This window comes from Sceloporus occidentalis, unplaced genomic scaffold (genome assembly GCF_023333645.1).
Source record: "Sceloporus occidentalis isolate IW3139 unplaced genomic scaffold, rSceOcc1.0.p SCAF_15, whole genome shotgun sequence".
Classification (NCBI taxonomy): Eukaryota; Metazoa; Chordata; class Lepidosauria; order Squamata; family Phrynosomatidae; genus Sceloporus; species Sceloporus occidentalis.
Genome location: NW_028316995.1, coordinates 12466245 through 12489681, shown reverse-complemented (window position 1 = coordinate 12489681; position 23437 = coordinate 12466245). Strand labels below are relative to the sequence as shown.

General features: G+C 43.8%; 2 protein-coding genes and 1 pseudogene across 2 annotated transcripts in view; 1 reads left to right on the top strand and 2 right to left on the bottom strand.

Moving 5' to 3' along the window:
• The window catches only part of LOC149303262 (WD repeat-containing and planar cell polarity effector protein fritz homolog), an 81351-nt gene extending 79030 nt beyond the window's left edge, over nt 1-2321 (bottom strand). Inside the window, exons 1-3 of the mRNA XM_089481407.1 lie at nt 2261-2321; nt 1472-1516; nt 67-117 (exon numbers count right to left, since the gene is read on the bottom strand). Of these exons, the coding sequence (XP_089337533.1) occupies nt 67-117; nt 1472-1516; nt 2261-2321 (157 nt within the window). The remainder of the gene's footprint in view (nt 1-66; nt 118-1471; nt 1517-2260) is intronic.
• Nucleotides 2322-4904: 2583 nt separating this feature from the next.
• Nucleotides 4905-22864, top strand: LOC149303260 (malate dehydrogenase, cytoplasmic-like). Its single transcript, XM_089481406.1, has 12 exons — nt 4905-5092; nt 11055-11134; nt 14910-15020; nt 15241-15386; nt 16955-17053; nt 18302-18398; nt 20116-20291; nt 20448-20570; nt 21325-21501; nt 22088-22201; nt 22526-22615; nt 22742-22864. Exons 1-12 carry the CDS (start codon nt 4905-4907, stop codon nt 22862-22864), a joined length of 1524 nt encoding a protein of 507 aa, XP_089337532.1.
• Nucleotides 15628-15838, bottom strand: LOC149303261 (U2 spliceosomal RNA; annotated as a pseudogene).
• Nucleotides 22865-23437: the final 573 nt, after the last annotated feature.

Here is a 23437-nt window from a genome sequence, read left to right as displayed (position 1 = left end):
TTAAAAAGCAAGGTTAATAACATTAAGCAAACCGGAAAACAGCAGTACACCGTGTCTTATTCTTACATTCTACAAGCTGCTGCTTCTCTTCAGTGTATCCATAGTCCGGGTATTGAGCTAAAAAAAAAAAAAAAAAAAGTTATATTTTAACAACAATGAACAAATAATAATTTATTGTAATATTAATTGTATTAAGGAACGCGCAAAGCACGTTATGCAGATGCAAAGTACTTCGCTAATTTCAGGTCTCTAAGCTCGCTGTGAATGGAAGGTTTAAGCCTCCTAGCAGGCAAGTCTGTTCTACAAGTTTCAAATCTCATCACATAATGAAATGATCTGCAACTGAATCCAGAGCCAGTCTGTCATCAGGACCTTAGTGGTTGCAAACACGGGACAAGGGATACCCACACAATCCCGATGCTCTGATCTGGCTTGGAACAAGGAGCAACTCTAGCCCGGGGGACCTTTTGGCCCTATGTGAAACTTCTAGGATTAACCCAATTAATCAGATAAGGAAAATTGATCATTTACTCTGAAATGCCTATTTCAGATATCAGGGACCAAAAGCAGGAGGCCAAGAACGGAGCGCTCTCGTGTGTTTGTAATGCCCTCTACTGGTGGAGATCGTGTAATGGAACTAAACCAGAAACTTCATGTTTTACTGAAAAACAAATTATTCGCTGGCGTCTTTTATAATACACAAAGAAGCAAACAGCTAGCTCAGCTTTAGGGTCTCATTTGTAACAAAACAGATTGCACCTTCCATGCCCCAGTGGAGTATATGCAGTTAGAAATTAATCCTTAGATTAATAATCCATGCACCAGTGCAACAGTTTATAAGCCACGGGAAAGTCTCCCTCTTTCTATGGGGTAACTGAAAATTCCTACCGCGGAGCGGATGACATGTACACCCCGCTGAATATACCGGCACCTTATAAATAAAAAGATCAGACATTTATTCTGTAAAATACTGCCCCTGGGTGGGACATCGGAATGAGAAATCATCGCTCGTGCTGGTGCGTGGTTGCAGTCGGTGAATATTATTAGGACAGCAGGCATTCCTTCAGCCGAATGTGAAATGGAACCGGCTCCATCGTCAGTCTGGAGCCTGGATCTCTTATTATCCTCTCCTTGACGGGCATCAGGGAGTACTCATAAAACACACAGTGTTTGTGATTATAGGATAGCTTAGGTTTTTAAACAAGCAGGGACAGCAATATCTCCAGCATCCCAAAAATCATGTTGATTAATGTGTGGCCAGCCAACTGAATGACTGAAGACAGTTTTTACAGCAAGTCCACATGGGTGACGCCCAACCTTTTGGCACCCAAAGGCAAATGCTTGACTTTGACTCACATGGAACCCAGCCTTGAACACGTACTACATACAAGCACTAAAGAACGGCACGAAGCAGCCATTCACAACTACAGATGTTAATCAGGACAAAGGACACATATAAAGTATCTTTTACCTGCTTCCTTCTTCTCGTGGTACTTGCATACGCCAAGTTCTTCATCTAGGTCATAAAGAAAGACAATAAGAGCGTTATTTACTGGGAATACCGCGCTATATCGCGAGCCCTCGATATCAGACAGACATGCAATACACGGCTCCGTGCTGCGTATCAGCCACACTCAATTGGTTTAACACAGGTTCCCAGCAAATGTCATTAACTGCTTTTTCCACATCAATACATTCTCTGAACTCAGAACAATTGTTCCTGGTATCGTCAGAGGCTGATTTTAATTTAACAGTAAATTAGCATTTGATCTCCGGTTGCAGGGTAACACAGCGCAGAGCCTCCGTATGTTGGGTTACGAGGATGCGGCGCCTGAGACAATCTTCCTCCCTTCAGATGACATTTATAATGAAATAGTCCATGTTTTATCACTATAGCTGTTTGCCTTCATAATTGAAGAATATTTGCAGAAGACCAGTGACCTGTGTTAGCTTCAGTGGACATCTCTATAGAGACATTGTATATGCGAGTCGGTAACCTCTATTTATAACCTCGGAAGAAGTAAAACCATAAAATGAACTTTACTGACAGGGAGCAGAAACAGAGTTCATGGTTTTCACACAAAAGAGAATTAAAATGCTTTTTCGCTTCTAACATTAAACTGCTCCACACCGCATAGCCTTTAAATGCCCAAAGTGTCCCCCAAAACGTGTCATTGTTGCAGAGATCCATCATTCTGAGACGTCGTGATAGCAGAACCCCACTGTTCTCTATAACATGACATCAATAAAAGCGATTTACCTCCAGCGTGTAAGGTATTCTTTAAAGACCACAGGTACAGCTCAGCCAGGCAGAAAGACATCTGAAAAAGCAAAATACGTCCCGTCAAAGAAAAGAACAACATGCGCAAATTAATTGCCTCTATTATCAGTAATCATCAGTATCTTTCAAGCTCAACGCGTGGGACCATCTGCGGCTACCTCTCAGGTACTAACAGGAAGGATCGCAGAAAGTTTCCAAACGTAAAATTATTAGGCAAACCTAGAGCAGGATGAAACGCTAAAACACTTTTCTAGAATTAAAACACATTTTTGTCTATCGTGCGATGGCGCGGGAGAATGATGCAAACACATCTGTAATGGAGAATTAGCCAATGGAACGTTTAATAACCAAGCCCCGTGGGGCTTAAAACATAGTTCACTTTTAATAAATGAGGCTGGGGAGATGAACCCACAAACACATTTTATGTTCTTAAGCCATAGCAAAGACAATAATCAGCCGCCAGATAACAAAAAAAACAAACTCAACAAATCTTTAAAAAAAGAGACAAATCTAACAGTCTCTATTCTTTAAAGAAAAGGGCAATTTATCGGGTAAGAACAGTAGTGTTGGTGTCTTCTATCTGGTTTCTCCAATAGCAAACAATATTCAGAGAGGTGGAGGTATAATTCTACTTCAACGATTATTAAACTGGCAATCGGCAGAGGAAAAGGGCTTGTAAGTATCTTAAATTCTTAATTAAAGGTGCATCCAGATGCCTTCTCAGCATACGGAGACAATGAAACATGTTTTATACTAACCGGAAACAAACTGAGGAGCCCGGGGATGCGATAGGAGCCCGGGGAAGCGCGAGGAGCCCGGGGAAGCGATAGGAGCCCGGGGAAGCGATAGGAGCCCGGGGAAGCGATAGGAGCCCGGGGATGCGATAGGAGCCCGGGGATGTGATAGGAGCCCGGGGATGCGATAGGAGCCCGGGGATGCGATAGGAGCCCGGGGAAGCGATAGGAGCCCGGGGAAGCGCGAGGAGCCCGGGGAAGCGATAGGAGCCCGGGGAAGCGCGAGGAGCCCGGGGAAGCGATAGGAGCCCGGGGAAGCGCGAGGAGCCCGGGGAAGCGCGAGGAGCCCGGGGAAGCGCGAGCAGCCCGGGGAAGCGATAGGAGCCCGGGGAAGCGATAGGAGCCCGGGGAAGCGCGAGGAGCCCGGGGAAGCGCGAGGAGCCCGGGGAAGCGCGAGGAGCCCGGGGAAGCGATAGGAGCCCGGGGAAGCGATAGGAGCCCGGGGAAGCGATAGGAGCCCGGGGAAGCGCGAGGAGCCCGGGGAAGCGCGAGCAGCCCGGGGAAGCGATAGGAGCCCGGGGAAGCGCGAGGAGCCCGGGGAAGCGCGAGGAGCCCGGGGAAGCGATAGGAGCCCGGGGAAGCGATAGGAGCCCGGGGAAGCGCGAGCAGCCCGGGGAAGCGCGAGCAGCCCGGGGAAGCGATAGGAGCCCGGGGAAGCGATAGGAGCCCGGGGAAGCGATAGGAGCCCGGGGAAGCGATAGGAGCCCGGGGAAGCGCGAGGAGCCCGGGGAAGCGATAGGAGCCCGGGGAAGCGATAGGAGCCCGGGGAAGCGCGAGGAGCCCGGGGAAGCGATAGGAGCCCGGGGAAGCGATAGGAGCCCGGGGAAGCGATAGGAGCCCGGGGAAGCGCGAGGAGCCCGGGGAAGCGATAGGAGCCCGGGGAAGCGCGAGGAGCCCGGGGAAGCGCGAGGAGCCCGGGGAAGCGCGAGCAGCCCGGGGAAGCGATAGGAGCCCGGGGAAGCGATAGGAGCCCGGGGAAGCGCGAGGAGCCCGGGGAAGCGCGAGGAGCCCGGGAAGCGATAGGAGCCCGGGGAAGCGCGAGGAGCCCGGGGAAGCGCGAGGAGCCCGGGGAAGCGATAGGAGCCCGGGGAAGCGATAGGAGCCCGGGGAAGCGATAGGAGCCCGGGGAAGCGCGAGGAGCCCGGGGAAGCGCGAGCAGCCCGGGGAAGCGATAGGAGCCCGGGGAAGCGCGAGGAGCCCGGGGAAGCGCGAGGAGCCCGGGGAAGCGCGAGGAGCCCGGGGAAGCGATAGGAGCCCGGGGAAGCGCGAGGAGCCCGGGGAAGCGCGAGGAGCCCGGGGAAGCGATAGGAGCCCGGGGAAGCGATAGGAGCCCGGGGAAGCGATAGGAGCCCGGGGAAGCGATAGGAGCCCGGGGAAGCGCGAGGAGCCCGGGGAAGCGCGAGGAGCCCGGGGAAGCGCGAGGAGCCCGGGGAAGCGCGAGCAGCCCGGGGAAGCGATAGGAGCCCGGGGAAGCGATAGGAGCCCGGGGAAGCGCGAGGAGCCCGGGGAAGCGATAGGAGCCCGGGGAAGCGATAGGAGCCCGGGGAAGCACGAGCAGCCCGGGGAAGCGATAGGAGCCCGGGGAAGCGCGAGCAGCCCGGGGAAGCGCGAGGAGCCCGGGGAAGCGCGAGGAGCCCGGGGAAGCGCGGCCTCCTTGGGGTGAGATGACTGGCCCAAGACACCTCGTTCATGTAATGCATGCCCGTATGTATTTTATTATATTCCATATTTGTAATCTAGGGGAAGTTACGCTTCGTACATTTGCTACTCTGTATAACAGTCACACATACAGACTCTGCACACAGTGCTTTAGAGTAAGGAGAAAGACGATGGATTCTAGAACGACAAAACATGATGTTTCCCCATTGACGCGATTCATGGTGAAGACATGCGAGTTACGAGGACGCTACCTCACACCTCCGACAACATTACCGAAGATCCCTCATGGAACTGCGGATATGCATTACAACAAAGCCACGTCTGGAAGCATTGATGGAAACGGCTATATGGGGAGGAGGTCAGAAAAGGATGGAACGTGATATCACATTATACTTTATGGAGATCGCAAATAGCCGACTCGTTTACAATGCACAGCGGTGACACTTCAAAAGGTCACACAAATATTCAGCACATCGAAAAACCCCAAAATGTTAGATTTATTTGTTACAGATTTTGGAGCAGGCGTTGGTTAGTTATTGGAGTTAGAAAATGAACTCTTCCCCGGCTGCCTCTACTAAATCCAGCAAGTATCCGTCCGTAAACTTCCTGCACATGCCCAGAAGCGCATCGAATGAACTCGCTGACGCAGAAGACAGTTCCTTGTAGGGAAGCAAAACATTTTTGAACTTCCATTACTAAAGAACGCATGTCCTGATTACAATGCACCGGAGTCCATGCTAAATGCATTGCAATACATAATAATTAAACATTAACGGCTGTTCTAACTTCAATGCCGGGAGGTCAACTCTAAAGTATGCGAGCGGGGCTGTCGTACAGATAAAAAGATATATATATATTTTTTGTTAATTTTTTAAATTAAAAGTGTATTTATAGCTTCCTACAGTACATACATTGTAAGGATACAACAAAGTGACAGACTAAGAGAAAGCGATACATTAGATAAAGACAGAGTTCTACTTCCAAGCTTACATTCTCTAAATTGGTAATGCTAAGCACACACGAACATATACATACATACATACATACATACATACATATGCTTGACATAAAATGCACTGGTGTCCGTAAAAAATGGACTTCAATATGCACTCAAATAATACATATTTAGGAATTGGAACGCCCTTCTATGTATGCGGCTGGTGCATGCGCAGTAACGTGTTCTTGAGGTTCCTATTGAAGGAAACAAGTGAAGTTGGTTCATTAATCTGTATATTTAGCTGGAGTTGTTTTGGTTTTGAGTCCAGAAAAGAATTTAAAGGCTGTTCTCCGTTTAACGTATGCGATTCTCTCACATGTACGCCATTTAATTTCCAATCCCAACATTTCCTCTCCCGAAGTGCATTAGAACAGAGCCCAAGGCAATCTTAACTTTTCAACCAGTAATTAGTATCAGACAGATTACCACTTTAATTAGGCGGCTCAGATTTTAAGTCACAGATAAGTAAAAAAAAAATAAAAAAAATAAAAATCAATCAGCACTATATTGCAAGTAACTAATAATTCAGCCTCCGACATACATCATCAAAATAGTTTGTCATAATTATTCTGATCACTTTTAAATAGAAGATTAATTCCAAATGGAATTTCATAGATTTCCTCGTGAAGCAGATCTTGAGACATGCTACTCCCGCTTGGTAAAACCCAGCCAAAAATCTATTAAACGGCAGCACTGAGTGTACATTTAGCGTGATGCTTGTCCTTGTGGGGCATCGTCACTTTATTATTATTAAATTAATTATATTATCAGTATAAAAAAAACAAACACATTGACAAACACTCATGTGCGTTATATTTGGGAACCAAATGGAAAACACTGGAGCCATTAACCCTTCTCTCTCTGCAGTCCAATTTTGTATAATTTTGCATCAAACTCATAAAGAAGAAGAAGAAGAAGAAGAAGAAGAAGAAGAACGGCAACATGGGAGAGCTCTGTCCGTGCCGATCTTCAAAATAATAAAAAAAACAAAAAAGATGCAGAGGAAACCAACGTGGGTTGATGAGAGGAACAGCATGAAGTTACACCATTGGCACCAAAAATGTACCGTGGATGTATAAGCACATCACTCCGATCACCCCGATCACCTGTTACACCACAGTCTACAATTTATGAAAGTAAATAGTACAAAGCGTGGCCTTTTTGGGATTAGTTGATTTAGCAAAAGAAATGCGTATCCCAGTACTTCCGACTATTTAACTACAATATAGTGGTTTTGAAACTGAAAGGAGGCAATTTGGAGCTTTTAGGAGTCAATGCAAGATTAGATTAGCGTCTCAATGTACAGTCTTTAATTATCAATGCTAATAGCTTTAGCAGTTCTCCAGATCCTTTACCCCGGCCAGGTAGACACATCCCAAGAAGCCATGACAAAGAAAATACGCCGTAGAATGAATGTATAGCAGCTCATGCAACTCAGTACCCGACGTACACACGAATCACACAGATCATTAACTGCTGTGCACTTTTTTCATTAATCATCCCTCTACCGCTTTTTCTCTCTCTCCATCTTCTCTTCAACCCTTATCTTCCCTTTACTCTCTTTTTTTAATCATCCTGCACAAAACACAATTCAGCAGCACACAACTGCTGCATAAAACACAATCTAGCAGCCTCTCTCCACCGCAACACAAACTGAGTATAACCCTTGAGTATACCCTTGAGTATAAAGAGTGGTTACATCCCTCAGACACAAAGCAAAGCTCAATTTGAAAAAGGTTAAACAACAAATGTTATTAAACCTGTGCATTTTTGAAATATAGTATTTTTGTATAAAATAGTATAAATAGTTATAATCATGAAGCGTCTAATCTGCAGTAGTGGGTTAATGGGGGGAGGTGACTGAGAAATGCAATAAAAGCCAGTCAAGCCAAACTAGAACTGTGACTCTAGAACCTCCTTGCTCTACTCTGGAACATGTATGCTAAATATACACGAAAGGACTGCTTATTAAGAAAATACTCAGTAGAGAAGGATTTTACTTCTTTCCAGCAGCGTGCAATATCAGACAGCTGCTGCAAAAGTTGTAATCCTTTACTGACTATGAGACAAGTGGTGCGTCTGGTACGTCACAGGGCAAAATCAGTGCTGCGGCAACGATCACACTTGGGATCACAGGGAGAAGGCTGTCTGAATACAGCTCAGTCTCCATTCTACTGGCGATGGCGGCTCTGGTCCATGATGGCCCCCTGTAGCTGATCACATACGGTATGATCATGAAAGAAGGCTCCAGATCCCTGCTTTCTGATCACTATGTGATCAACAGGCAGGACAATCGGAGCCAGATAAAGAGGAAGCAAAATCCTCACTGTTCAAAAAAAAAATAATTTAAATGTATACACGTTAAAAAAAGTATACGTACACTTTCAACTTTCACTGGTGTTTTACCCCACTACACTAGATCTTGTAAGACAGGGCTCACTACAGCTGCTCTGGGCAGCTGTTATCGTCCACTGTGTGTCCATTTTCCATATGATCTTCTAACTAGAAATGTACCAACTGGACAGTTTACTCGCCTCTGGCAAAGTTTTTGTTTGTAACCTGAGAACATTGATAAATACTATTATAAACTGTCCATATTTTCACATGTTAGCACTCACACTTATATCATCAATGGTACTATATAACTATAAGCAGGATCTCGGTAACACCCCAAGGCATCTCAAAGCATGAGCCGCTCTATGAAAAACAAGAGTGGAAAAAGAAATCTGAATAAAAATGCAAAAAGGATAAAAGTAATAAAAACAAACAGCAGCAGCAGGAATATATATATATATATATATATATATATATATATGTAATAATTTTAAACCCTTTGCTATTCACCAAACCAAAGATACTAAAACATAATAAAAAGTGTGTAGCGTGTATGAGAGTGCTTTCGCTCTCATAATCCTATAAGAAATAGGAAAATTAGGGTTGAAGAGAAAAAACACACCTATTGCTCTGGTCCTTTAGTGTAAAATAGCCCTGGGTCGGAAGGCATAAGCAAACAGACACGTTAATGCATTGTATGTTCCACGATTACATCACAAAACTTCCCACTGTTTAACTTGTTCAAACAGCCATTAATAATATGTATTTTCCTTTTGATGCCAAGTTTGAGTGAAAACTAAATTTTAGCACAACGGCGCCATCTAGTGTCATGGAATATTATGAACACACAAAAATCATTAAAAACGTATAAACTTTAAAATCTAAGAAGCTCAAGCAATGTTCAATCCAACACTAACGCTAACTATTTACTGCAAGAGGCTCACACTCACTGTGCTACAATGTAAGTGCAAAGTTTGAGGGGTGCTCAAACTGCGGCCCTCCAGCTGCTGCAGGACTACATCTCCCATACTCCTCAGCCAGCCCCTTAGCTGAAGGAGCATTATGGGAGATGTAGTCCTGCAGCAGCTGGAGGGCCACAGTTTGAGCATCCCTGGTCTAGGGGGAGCGTTACCAATCGCTTCTGGGTTTGGTAGGAAGATTACAGTATTTACTGTGGGGTCACCAGCAATGAAAAGGGGCAATTGCATGCAAATCATGGTCATGCCTTTAGTGATGAGAGTTATTCATACTGACATTTACACAACCAAAAAACAGACATGAACCGCCTATTTTGTAAGTTATATCATCAAAAAGTGAAGTACAAATGTAAACTAATCTAGCAAATGCAGTAAAATGTGATTATGTTAGAATATGTATTATAGAATACAAAAATAATTCTTGTTATAAAATATATTGAGACATCTGTTAAAACGCCTTTAGGAAGAGAGTTCTGACACGCTGCCACCATCGAATGACTAATTAATATATATATATATATATATATATATATATATATACACACATACATACAAATAAAAGAATATTTTTATATATACAAATAAAAATATATATATACAAATAAAATAATATTTATATATATATTAGAATAAAAGAAGAACAGTTGCTATAAACTTACATCGAGCCGTCACATTTATAAAGCAAGCTACAGAGAGATATTAAAAATAAAATCTATACCAGCAGCAGAGTTTTCCCCGTCCAGCTCTGTGACCGAGTTACACCACGCAGCGCAGATACTGTTACCCCGGCTCGCTCGGCTCGGCACAGGCTAGCGTTCACTGCATTCATTATGATGCAACATTATCTCAAGTGTTTTTGTACGTTTGATGTAATGAGCCTGTAATTACTCTATACAACATTTATGAATCTATCACATTGCCCGGGCCAGCCTAACATTAAAAGCAGGAAGGATATAAGGCATTGCGAATATACAACTTCTTCAAATGCAAATGTATATAAATCAGAATATAACTAAGCGTTGGCCGCCTTTTCTCTCAAAATGAGAACAGTGCCACATAATGAGACATTTTATAATTACTTATTGGGTTAAGTGAAAGATGACAAGTATGCTAATGAAATCGTCTCACCTGATTCGTCCTTAAAGGGACAGTATCATACGGCCCTACCATTGATGAATGCATATTAAAGCTTGTTGTAGGTTCTTTAATATTTCCACAAAAACGTAACTTCCTATGATGCTGCAGCTCACCATACTACTTCTGTCTATATTTTGCACCACTTTGATATGAATGGGAGCAGTTTGTGCACATGCATGGGGGGGGTTCTCATTAGACCCCCTGGAAGTCTGATGCGTGCCAGTGCTGGTGGTGACTATCCTGCCCTGACAAGAAAGAGCTGTATTGAGCGGAGCATGCCCAACAAGCCGAGGAGCTGGGGGAGGGTGTGATGGCTGGATTGTCACTTTCCCCGCACAATACAGTATATCGTAACATACATCACATAAAACTGACATTTCCAGATTTGTTTACAATGCCATTCTATGAGTGTATTGTGAGAGCAAACATTTGAATATTCTGTCCCTGAGGTTCCTTCCCATCAAGTTCCCATATTGTTAAAGGTAAAGTTTAGCGCCCCAAAGTGCCCCACCAGAATAAAATGCATATTGTGTGATAAGGGACGGGGGGGGTCAAATGGTGCTTCCCAGCCATAATAGCTGTATGGTCCCCAGGAGATCCACTCGGCTGAATATACCTCCCAGCACATAATGTACTCGCCTCCAGTGAGCGCGAACGCTGGCTCTGGTGAAGGCTGAGTTCGAGGGTCTGTTATAGACCCCAGTGTGCATATGCAAAGTCTTCCCTTTAATTTCAATGGGAGGCCTTTCCTGATGCTGATTGACGGCTTCAGGCAGCCAATCAGTGGCAAGAAATGTTGAACGTGGAGGAAGTAGGCAACTTTTTTTAAATTGAATATTTATTTTCAATAAACATATCGTTACACCAATTTGTAGAAACAGAAAGACGATAAGCAGTACTGCGGCCCAGCGCAGGGTAATACACCAACAGTGTAACAGTGTAACTTCTGGGTCAGGTAAGTGCTTTATATTCCTTTTTCCCACTGTGGTAGAATGCGTGTTTATATACTCACACAGTACTTTAATATGCATTTCTCTATAGTAGGGGTGTCAGGGACATTAGAATGGCCCTTTCAACATTGCTAATTGCTGATGACTGGTATAGGCTGCCTTTGTAAGGGTAGGTGGGACAAGACATTGACCCCGAGACTAGTTGCTCCTCACGAGACACTGATCCGAGCCTCTCGGAGGTAAAATAATGCCCAACTTTTAAAGTATTGCCAAACTGTGTCCATCTCTATCTATGCCAATCGCTAAAATGCAAGCATTTCAAACCACTCCAGGGAGAACTTTACACTAGGTACGTCTTCTCCTGGAGGTCTTCCCAAAAGTCCATGAATTTTGGCAAGATCTCATCCCATGTTTTGGCCAAACTGATAAAACTACTGCTGTTAGATTTGCTGTCTAGCTTAGAAAGTACGCTTATTTCTCGCAATTATCATAAATTATTTTACATTATATTATAAGATCCTCCAGCCATCTCCAGCAATCAAAAAAGGGGAGTAAACACCCTGCTGGATCTTGTTGCATGCAGGGGCAGGGAGTACTGCATCATGGTATGTGCAGGCAAGTTAGGAGCTTTAAGATGGTGTTGTGCGCCGCCGTATTTACTATACCCTTACAATAACGCGCGGTATACAGCTTGACAGACAGGGATGGCCCAACCAAACGACTATTTACCAATCACAGCCCGGCCTCTGGAATAAATTAAATGTGTGTGAGCGAGCCTCGCAGATCTGTAACGTGTAGAAAGGCCCTACCTCTACTCAAGTCACTGTCCTAGGAGGACCTGGCTGCTTATGCCACAGGTGCCCGGTGCGTCCCACTTTACGAGATGAAATCGCCTCCCCGCCGCGCTCTATCCGGCGGCCTAAAACCGCGAAGGCCTCTCACTGTATCCTAGCAACCGTGTAATCACAGCGCCTTCTACGAAATTCTCCATCCGAGTTTGAGGGGCGGGCTAGGCATCCCGCTCTCCGCCGAGTTTCTCCCTGACTACCTATTCTACCCCCGTCTGCTACAATAAAATGGTACATTCCACGGAAAAGTTACTTTATAACCCAAAACGCGTAATCAGTAATCGTGTGTACGGTTGCTTGTAGAGACAAAATGCTTACGCGGTCACGGGTGTTAAGGGGGGCTACGTATTTTGGGGTGATTATTACATTTATAGGACCGAGTGCAGTCCTGCCCTGGGAGGGACGTGTTACTAAAGATCAGATTCTCCTCCATGACTTTATTCAGCTCACATACTGCAGGGCAGCACACGGGAATATAAAGAATGGCTGATGTCAAGTGACATCAGAACTTTCATTCATATGCCTCCGGAGTGTGGCCCTCTGAATCTGATCTTCAATATTGTCACCTCAGAAAAGCAAATTTAGTTGCGCCCTTTGTGTGGGTCAAAACAACAGGATTTATCAACAAAAATGTTACTTTACATACATACATACATACATGTGCTCACTCTAACACCTTACACATACACACGGCCACCCTTAACACCAACACCTTACACATACACACGGCCACCCTTAACACCAACACCTTACACATACACAGTCACTCCAACACCTTACACATACACAGCCACTCCAACACCTTACACATACACAGTCACTCCAACACCTTACACATACACAGCCACTCCAACACCTTACACATACACACGGCCACTCCAACACCTTACACCTTACACATACACACGGCCACTCCAACACCTTACACCTTACACAGCCACTCTAACACCTTACACATACACAACCACTCCAACACCTTACACATACACAACCACTCCAACACCTTACACATACACATGGTCACTCCAACACCTTACACAGCCACTCCAACACCTTACACATACACACGGCCACTCCAACACCTTACACCTTACACAGCCACTCTAACACCTTACACATACACAACCACTCCAACACCTTACACATACACAACCACTCCAACACCTTACACATACACATGGTCACTCCAACACCTTACACAGCCACTCCAACACCTTACACATACACAGCCACTCCAACACCTTACACATACACACGGCCACTCCAACACCTTACACATACACAGCCACTCCAACACCTTACACATACACATGGCCCCTCCAACATCAACACCTTACACATACACACAGCCACTCCAACACCTTACACATACACGTGTTCACTCTAACACCATACACTTACATACACACACTGCTCCAACACTTACACATACATACACACCCACTCTAATGCCTTTAACATGAATCATTATTTAATGGAATAACAAAATGTTTCGAATTATACAATAAAATATTAATACATAACTTCATAGACTGCATTTATATTTGTACTATAATGAAACATGGCAATATAGTTTGATTAACGATGAGAGAGAGGCTGTGCCAAACTATTTCAGGTTTACATTTGCACTCAATTCATTAGAAGTCAGTGAGCTGCAGCTATTCTGCAAACTTCATTATAGTGAAGAAACCACATGGATAGATGACTAGTTACCATCATACCTGGGAACTCTCCCGGGTTTCACGGAGACTCCGAGTTAAGCACCTCTTCTCCGGGTCACCACAGGGAAACTACAGTCTGCAACGTCAGGGGGATCTCCTACCCGCATCCCACAAGGGGGGCCCCGGGTAGCCAGACTGTTCCCGGGAATGATGTTTATCCTTTATTGGATAGTTGAATTGCATTAGGTTACAAGCTTTTGAGACTATTTAGGCCTCTTCTTCAGGTATATCTATATTATATCACATATGATGTTGGGCATCATGTGACTGAGTAGGAACACTTAAAAGTATACGATGGTCACGTATTACTAAAGCAATGGCCAGCGGCCCTTCCCAGGTGTGACAGATTGGTGTAATTTTGACAAACTATTTAGAATTGTTTATTTTAGCTGAAAGCGATACTCAGTAAGCTGTTTGATATACAGCAGCTGTAATGAGTGTAACACCATCTGTAGGTACAAATACAAATTTGTCATGAGATTTGTTTCTAGCAGTCCTCATACACGCAAAATAATCCCCACGCGAGATCAGTAATTTCTTAACAACTTCACGTCGTTAGAGGCGGATTGATACATTAATATGTACCGCTAAGCATTCTGGGCGATGCAGTCCACGTTTAACGTTGTCTAAATGCGCTGAAACGCGCGTCGAACACGCTGAGAACTACAAAACCTTTTCACGCCAGTCACAATGAAGAATCAAGGGGGTGTGTGAGTCACGTGTGCCGTCGCATCTCCTAGCGGTGTATAGAGGTGACCCATAGTCACTCTGACAGCAGCCGTTCCCGCAGACTGACCTTGTGATTTGATCGCAGCTCCTCGTCTCACTGTACATCGCTATCAGAATGGTATGTTCCGGCTGGGCTGTGTGCATTGCGCTGCCCTGGCCTGTTCCCGACTGTCTCCATATTGAATTTTTGATTCAATACGGTTTTTCATACGCTGGCTCGGGGAGGGGCGGTGTTCGCTCAGTGGGGAAGAAAAAGATTATATCCAATGTAACGAAATATTCGTCTTATTGGTGCGTGAGCGGGAAGCCTGTGCCCTGTATAATATATATATATATATATATATATATATATATATATATCTTTTATATATGTGTGTGTATATATATATGTACATGTGTATATATAATAGGTGCATTCCCAATATAATAAGGCAGTAAAGGGTTATTTGATGTAGACTTCAGTCTGTGTCTATTGTATGTAGTAAATGTGTCAGGACTGGTACCCAAAGCTCCACAGGCCTTCATGCTGCTTCTGATTGGCAATAAATGTATGATGGATCCATGTATAGCAGGACTGCAGGTGGCCCTTATAGGTAAGCTGGCATAATAAGCATGCATGTGTGTGCCCGGGCCTGGAACCAATATGTGTTCCACTCTGCAAATTATCTGCATGCAGACATCTCTGGTGCCAACACATTCTCAATTGTATTTGGTTACAGTGCCAATCTCTCCTTGCCCCTCACAGTGAAATTTTTCATAACTGCTCAGAACAATATCTGTATAACATTTCCAGCTTTTTTTTTTTTTTTGGAGCCCGAGGTGCGTGCTCCTTGGTGCTGCGTCTGTGCTCCGAGGAGGCAACAGAAGCCCAATACGATACTGGGTCCCAACAAGGGGAACCCAGACAAATTCCTTCCCACCCCATGGGAGGGCCGGATCTTCGAGTCTCACCCCTAAGGGTGAGACCCCTTTGCCTTTGGGGCACTCCCGCAAGTGAGTAACCCCCTTTAGGCTTCACTTTCCCAAAAAAAGTGTCCAAAACAAAAGTGTCAAAATCGAAAAACAAAGGGTAAACGTGGCCTCGCAAAGTGGTTCCGTGACCGTGGAGTCAAAGAAAAGCAATTAATTGGCACACGTGCTTCAACACATTGTGATGTATAAATAAGGGCAGGCCATTAACTGGCCTAGCCAGGTTAAAAAATAAATTTCACTCCATACCCGAATGGTGCAATGGAGGAAGTGTAGGATGGCCACCTGTGCAAAAACATGCGCTCACCGTGCATTGCTGCCAGGGCAATTTAAGCATCTCGGGCTCCATGCTTTCCCGGCCCTAAGGCCAGAGGATCAGTGTTTCCCCCCTCTTCCCATAGGGGTACTACACTTGATCTTAGCCAAAAGGCCGAGAAGCGATAACATTTCCAGCGTCAGACATGACCTCTATATTCAGTTGAAAATAATACCCGATAACACGCTTTTCTATAATGAGTTTAATGGAGTTCTCGGAAAGTTAAAGGGGCGCACACCACTTTTTTTGTTTTTATTACTGGTATGAGAATGACTGCTTGCAGAAGTACCGCAGATCTGCTTATTAGCCATTTGAATCTGGTTTAGCTCTGTTATCTTAGCCCAGTCTAAACACCCGACTCCTTAAAGTCGTAGTAAACGGTAGACTGTCTCAGTCTTAATCACCGGTTCCTCTGACCAATGAAAGTCTAGGGAGGAACAGACTTCATTAGCATTGCCATAAAGAAACCGATCAGTGTAGTGTTTGAGCTGGAAAGGCACCTAAAATATCACATCTGTGACTCCAAACTGCTTCAAATGTGTATTCTTTGGCGTGACATGTTATTTGGACTGGGTCACAGGAATCCTAAACTACAGCAAAATAGCTCAGAAATACTTTTTCGGATCTGTGCCCTCCTTACAGCTACTGAAATCCATGGTTGTCTAATGTGACCGGGAAAGACACTTCCAGCTGTTCCTTATGAACATGGCTAGGAATGTTGGCCCTATACATCCCTGTATATAATGGAATTGTCTGCGGTTATCGCATAGGATGTTATAATTGAAGATGGATAGAATGGTTTTAGTTCCTGGAGTTTTTTCTGAATTTGAAAATGGGCTGTCCATCTTTGGACATGGCGGCTGCAACCGTACATTCTCTGGGGTTCTGTTGCACTGCGATGCCAGTACAGGGAGCGGGTGTGATAGCCCAGCACACTGTGATGGGCATCGCAAAACATGATTGAGAGATGACTTTACCCTCGGCTCTGTGAGGTTATTATAATAGACGACATAAGGGCTGTGATGGGACGTTCGCATCCTCTGATGGATTCATGTTGGGGTTGCCCATATACCCTCAATGCCAAAGCTCCTCTGGCATCAGGAGTTTATTCCCCTTTAGGTTCCTTCTGTATAGTAACATGGCTGTATGATGAAGGTCATAAGGACACGTGTCTCCAGAAGTGGAAAGCGTGCGCTGTGTTGGATAAAATGCTGACCGCATCCTTCCTGTCTTGTGTTCCAGCCCGAAGCTATCAGAGTCCTGGTGACCGGCGCTGCGGGTCAGATCGCCTACTCCTTGATGCAAAGCATCGCCAATGGGTCTGTCTTTGGCAAAGACCAGGTAATAATAATAAATTACCAAACGTGCATTTACATCATTTTTGTAACGTTCATTTCCGGTATTATTTATCTTTCCAATGAGCTTGAAATAAAATTCTGAAAACCAGGGTTGAAAGGCTTTGTTTCCTGGCTGTTTGTTGGAAGCATGAGCTACTGGCATGATTGCAAGTAAAATGAGCAATATTTCTCCAAGAAAGAACTGAGTCTTTAGCTGTAGACGAGACCTCAAAATCTTTTGTAACTTTTCTAATTGGCTACACAAGCGTTACGTAGGTATTAAGAAGCAGCAACTCCTGCTCGTTTCATCAGAGAAGGTCAGCTGTGTTTTATGTAGTTACATCAAAGGAGGACGTTCAAGAAACTCCAGGTTAACCAAACTTTAAACAAGAGACAACTTTGTCTCCACTTAGCACGCAGATGAGCTGGTTTGGTCTTTACACTGGTCCAGTAAATTGGAGGTAAAAAAAAAAGCAAACTTTTTCGTGGGGATCCTGTTCACCAGTCTAAACATTAGACACCCCAGTAGAAGTGCTCAGCCCTTTTGAATGAAAAAAGACTTTATGCAGAGTATCCTCAACTAGACTGACTGCGACACTTAGTTACAACTAAATGCTATCAAACACAAAATATGTTCACTGTGTGTCTCATAAACCAGCAGGTTCAGTGTTGTGTGTGCATCGACAAGGAATAAAAACAAAGGTTTGTGTATATTGATACTTCCTACGTGTCTGCTATAGAGTACCCAATAATCTACTCTTTATTCCGCAGCTATGGCCATGACGTGGCCCAACTAAACCAAATTCTAGGTCACGGTGGCAGCTAGAAATTGCATCCTGCTGGACATATGAGCCAGCTGGGGGGGGGGGGGGGGTTAGTAGGGTCGCATGGCACAATGGCTTCTAACTTGTGTAATTAAGTAGATACAGAAGGTCAGACCATCTGGCGAACCAGGCAAATGCATAGGACGCTTGTCTCTACGGCTGCTTGCGATGCAGATCCAGCTCTTTAATGCCACGCTCTGTGCAGTTAAGAGCATAGCTTGCGCCTGTTAGCCAGTAGCCTTAAAGTGCCAGTGCTTCATTTCCTCCCCAGTATTGCCCCATTGAAGGTACCACAGGGGGTAAGCTTATCACATGCTGAGACACAAGCTAATCCTGAAGCCTGTATTCCCCATTTAAGATTGTTGTAGCACATGGGACATGGTGGACTCTTCCTAGAGGTCCTAATGCTAGCTTTGGTTCCTCCACAGCCTGTTGTGCTTGTTCTGTTGGACATCACGCCCATGATGTCTGTGTTGGATGGGGTTGTGATGGAGCTTCATGACAGTGCTCACCCTACACTGAAAGGTAAATATTTGTTGTGCTTTTCACACTATTCTTTTTGTATTGTGTAGACTTCTTTCTCCCAAAAGCATAACCTTTCCTTGTATGGTTTCATGGATTATGGAGCGTTTTGTTACATTATTGCAGACTCAAAGTACATTTATCACTGCTGACACACTTTGCCTTATCTCAAGTTTAAAGGTGATATATGCACTCTCCATGAAAAACAGCCCTATCAATTCATTAACGTGCTTCTCTCCCCCCCCCCCCCCCCCCCCCCCTACAACACACACAAAGCTTAACTTAATGCTGGAGATAAATATTTCATGAATAATTGAGTAGCGATCCTTGCAAAGATTACATTGAGGAAAACAATGATTATTCAACTGAGAGAGAAAATGTTTTTTTGTTTTTTTCTTTCAGTGTTCTCTATAGGGATCTCTGTAAGGGTTGCTATGTCCATTGTCGTGTCCAGCTCCATAGATGCTTATTTTCTCTTGGATGTGTTCTAATGTCTGAACCCACAGAGATATAAATTAAAACTAAGACATCAGCAGTATGTTCTCGTCAGTATTGGTTAACATGCGTTATAGTGAACCCTTTAATATGCTGTCATAGATAAGCGTTTCTCAACTTTTTTGGTGGGGTTTCTTCAGTAGTTGCCCCAAATCTAAAACCTATAGATTTAGTTGCCCTCTTACAATCAAAATGGGTATTCCTGCCATCATATATACACTTAAATGCATACAATAGCTGCCCCCAGCTATCAAACCCTTTTTCTTCCAAGCTTTGATGAATATTGCTTGTTTCCCCAGACCCCGTGATGTTCATGCCCCCTTCACCATGTTCTGTAATAATTGTCGCTGCTTTCCTTCTTGTCTTCATGCTGGGTCTTATCCACCAAAGGGAGATTGAGTTCAACTCCCCTATTAAGTGTTAATTATGGAGGGCCAACCCTGGCAGGTTATTACATAGAAAGTGACGGCAGATAACAACCAGTAGGCCCATCCAGTCTGCCCAACCTCTGAGTACTTTCCTTTAGTACTTGCCCTTATCCTATATCTAGCTTGGCCTTATGCCTATCCCATGCTTCCTTAAATGACTTTACTGTATTAACATCTACCACTTCCGCTGGAAGGCTATTCCATGCGTCCACTACCCTTTCCGTAAAGTAATATTTTCTGATGTTACCATTAAACCTTTGCCCCTCTAGTTTATGGTTGTGTCCTCTTGTTGTGGTAGTATTTCTCCTTTTAAATAAACTATCTTCCTTTACGTTGTTCCTGCTTAAAGGTTGAGTTTGCCCTGTGTAATGAATAATTCAGTGAATGAGCTGGCTTTGGAGAACTCTCCCTGATTTAACTATGCATTATACAGGGCCAATCAGTTCTCAGAAGCTCGCTAGGGTTGGTTCTTTTATGTATACTGAAGTCAAGACAGCTCTTTAGTAAATAGACCCCACTGTGTCTTGGTGCTCGATACTCATCGGGAGGAGCACATCAAACGAATGAAAAAGAAATGTCCAAGCATAGACTATTTTCGAATAGTATTTGCAGATAACACCTCATAGGGTCAACAGATGTACAGGTGATTGCATCTGGTCTGCCGGTACCAGCAAAGCTTGCGCATACAACCCTACTGGCCATTGGTAAAATCGTTTCTTATACCAAGTTGTATGCGCAGTGTTAAGTTTGATGGTAAGCAGTGCAGTAATTTGATCTTCCTGGACTTTGTTGTACAGAGGTGATTGGTACAGATAAGGAAGAAGTGGCCTTTAAGGATCTAGATGTTGCCATTCTGGTTGGTTCCATGCCAAGAAAGGAGGGCATGGAAAGAAAGGACTTGCTGAAAGCCAATGTGAAAATCTTTAAGTCTCAGGGAGCTGCTTTGGACAAATACTCAAAGAAAACAGTCAGGGTGAGTGGAGCAGTATCTGTTTCATAAATGTGGGGGTTCTGTCTAAATTTTTTTTTTTTTTTTGAAAAAATTGTAATCACTGGAATTTTCGCTATATGTTTTTTGGGAAGCTGAACTGTATGCAGTCGTATGCATTAATTTGCTGGATGGTTTCAGGTTGTGGTTGTTGGGAATCCAGCCAACACCAACTGCCTGACTGCTCTGAGGTCTGCTCCATCCATCCCTAAAGAGAACTTTAGCTGCTTGACCCGTTTAGATCACAACAGAGCCCTTGCTCAGGTAAGCATTAGGAGTAAACGCTTAATATTACTGATGCCGTTTGTCCGCTTGCATTCCTGTAATTCTTGGCAGAATGCCACCTTATACATGTGTTAAAAAAATAAAAATACACCCTCTAGTAGTAAACCAAATGTCTATCCCTTTAGTGATATGACTGAGCTAAAGTCCTTGTGAAATGTAAAAGCCTGTACACATCCAGCTTGTCCCCACTCAGTGAATTAAGCTTCTTGCCTATTCCCTTTGCACGGGGGGGGGGGTCATGATTTGATGCTGATCAGGATTGCTGCAGACTTACTGTACTATAATTACTGTTTCAGGCAGCTCTAGTGATTATTGCTTCCTCTAAGCCTATTACTCTTCTATAGGGGCATGTTGTGACACTCTAATAGCTGATCTTGAAATAGAAAGCATAAAACCGTATTAGGTGAGCATAAGTTGCCCAAAGAACTAAACTCCTTGTTGTAGCCGGGGATCCTAACATAAAATTACCGACCTTTAGAAAAGTTAACATTTCTGTAACCTGTAGTGAGTAGATCTTGCATACCAACTGACTGATGTCTCTGTACGACACATCTCCCCCGCACATATACGCCTTGGTAATTTTGCTATCCTCTGTACAAGAAGTAGCGTGTCATTAGAGGGTATATAGTTAGCTTATACAGCTTTGTAGTCACATGATCTCATTTGACTAAATATATCGAATTGTCCATCGTTAATATCTTCTGTTTGTGTTTTTTTCTTCTCCCTACTTAAGATTGCACTCAGGCTGGGAGTGTCATCTGGTGATGTAAAGAATGTGATTATTTGGGGAAATCATTCATCCACCCAGTATCCTGATGCTTCTCATGCCTCTGTTAACATCGAAGGGAAGGAGTCTTCTGCACTTGATGCTGTGAAAGATGACAGCTGGATAAAAGGAGACTTCATCTCTGTAAGGCTATTTTCCTCCCTTTTAAGTGTGGTTAAATATTCTGTAATATATTAAGAGCCTCACTGGTTGTGATGTTGATGTTGGGAACTTTGCATCAGATGGTCATGTGCAACAGCAGTTGCCACAGATTGCCACTATGGGGTCAGTATAACCAAATACAGCGGCCCAACATTACAGCAGAAGCACTTATTTTTTACTTATTTAGCTCTGTCTGCCAAAACAGTGCAGCTTTCCAGTGTATGTGTTAAACGTGCTTTAAATTACTACTTTTGTCCTGTCTACCCACTGTACAGCACTATATAAAATAATAAATTACCAAAGGTGGCTCCGTTCATGCTTGGTGGTTAAACTACTTGTCCTGATGTATCCTAAAACGGGACTGTTCACTCCTTTTAGGCTGTAAGCTCTAGAGCAGGGTCATCTCTTTCTACAGTAGACATCTCTATCACAGTTCATGAAAATATTTGCTGCAGGAGGCATGGTGTGGTTTAATACGAAGGTGCTGTGTATGGGATAAATACTGTAATTAGACTATTACTGCTGATGACATGGGGCATCCCCCTACTTTTCTTTGTCCCCCTCCTAGACTGTGCAGCAGCGCGGTGCAGCTGTGATTAAGGCAAGGAAGTTATCCAGTGCCATGTCTGCTGCCAAAGCCATCTGTGATCATGTGAGAGACATCTGGTTTGGAACCCCAGAGGTAAATGGTCAATGTACTTGGCTTGTTTGAATCACATGGAGACCAAGATCCTATCCATTACTTAAACAATTCCAACAATTCTGATATTTAAGTATTTTGAGTGCTTGGTCTTGGGGGGGGTTTTTTTGTTTGCTTACAGTAAGAATGCTTGGACAGATATGTTAAAGGATTACACGTAGTGTGATGGGACAATACTTCTCCGTGCACAGGCACTAGGGGCACACATTAATGCTCTCTCACCCCATTGAACATTCTAAAACGCATCAAACAAAATATAGAGCTTCCATATAGAACAGAATAATAAACACCACTTTTTGTCTTTAGGGGCAGTTTGTTTCTATGGGTGTCATTTCTGATGGAAACCCCTATGGAGTGCCTGAAGGTTTGCTGTATTCTTTCCCTGTTACCATCAAGGTAAGCCTCTCTCTGCAAAGTCTTCCCATTTGAAGGTGCAGTAAGATGCAATAAAATTAGGAATACAGCATTAGAGGAGCTGCACAACTACTAATTTTGCTGGGTTTTTTTTCCTTATTTTATCAGGATAAGACCTGGAAGATTGTTGAAGGTCTAAAGATCGATGACTTCTCTCGTGAGAAGATGGATTTAACTGCCAAAGAACTTCAGGAGGAAAAGGACACCGCATTTGAGTTTCTTTCTGCGTGACTAGATACTAGTCCAGAAATGCACTTAAATGATAAAGTGAAAAGTTACCTGTAGCTCCAAGCTGTTTATGCCTGAAACCAATGTCCATTCAACTGTAACTGTTTGTAGCTAATGCATTACTAGCTGTAGTGAGTAAATAAAATCCCTATTGGGTTTTAACTTCCTTTTTTGTGTTTCCTTAACTGTTTTTCCATTTGATTCTTTATTCTAAGAAAGGAGGCAAAGCAATCTCTGTTGGAGAGAACTTTACAAGGATTGATTTGACATCAAAGCACACAAAGTCCACAATGTCTGAGTTTGTAGAAAGCGAAAGGATGACCATAAGTGTTCTGTATGTGCCAGTTACAGAACTGACTTCCAGATATTGGTTATCATAAGAAGACCTTTGCAGCTATCTGGTTATAGGGCAACCTAAGAGCCTACATTTAAAGGTTGTCTTGGGGGGGTTATAATGCACTGATTGAAGCACTTTCCTCTATGTGTAAATCCCAGTGTGTGGTGTACACTCAGAGCAGAACAGGAGATGCAAAAAACAGATTAGAAGGCAGGGGTGGAGGTAAAAAAACAGTGAAG

Excerpts from the sequence above, each read along its gene's own strand:
- LOC149303260 (XM_089481406.1), top strand. The coding sequence starts at position 4,905 with ATGGATTCTAGAACGACAAAACATGATGTTTCCCCATTGACGCGATTC. Across the intron at positions 20,571-21,324 it reads ACAACAGAGCCCTTGCTCAG|ATTGCACTCAGGCTGGGAGT; the intron begins GTAAGCATTAGG and ends TCCCTACTTAAG. Across the intron at positions 22,202-22,525 it reads TCTGGTTTGGAACCCCAGAG|GGGCAGTTTGTTTCTATGGG; the intron begins GTAAATGGTCAA and ends TTTTGTCTTTAG.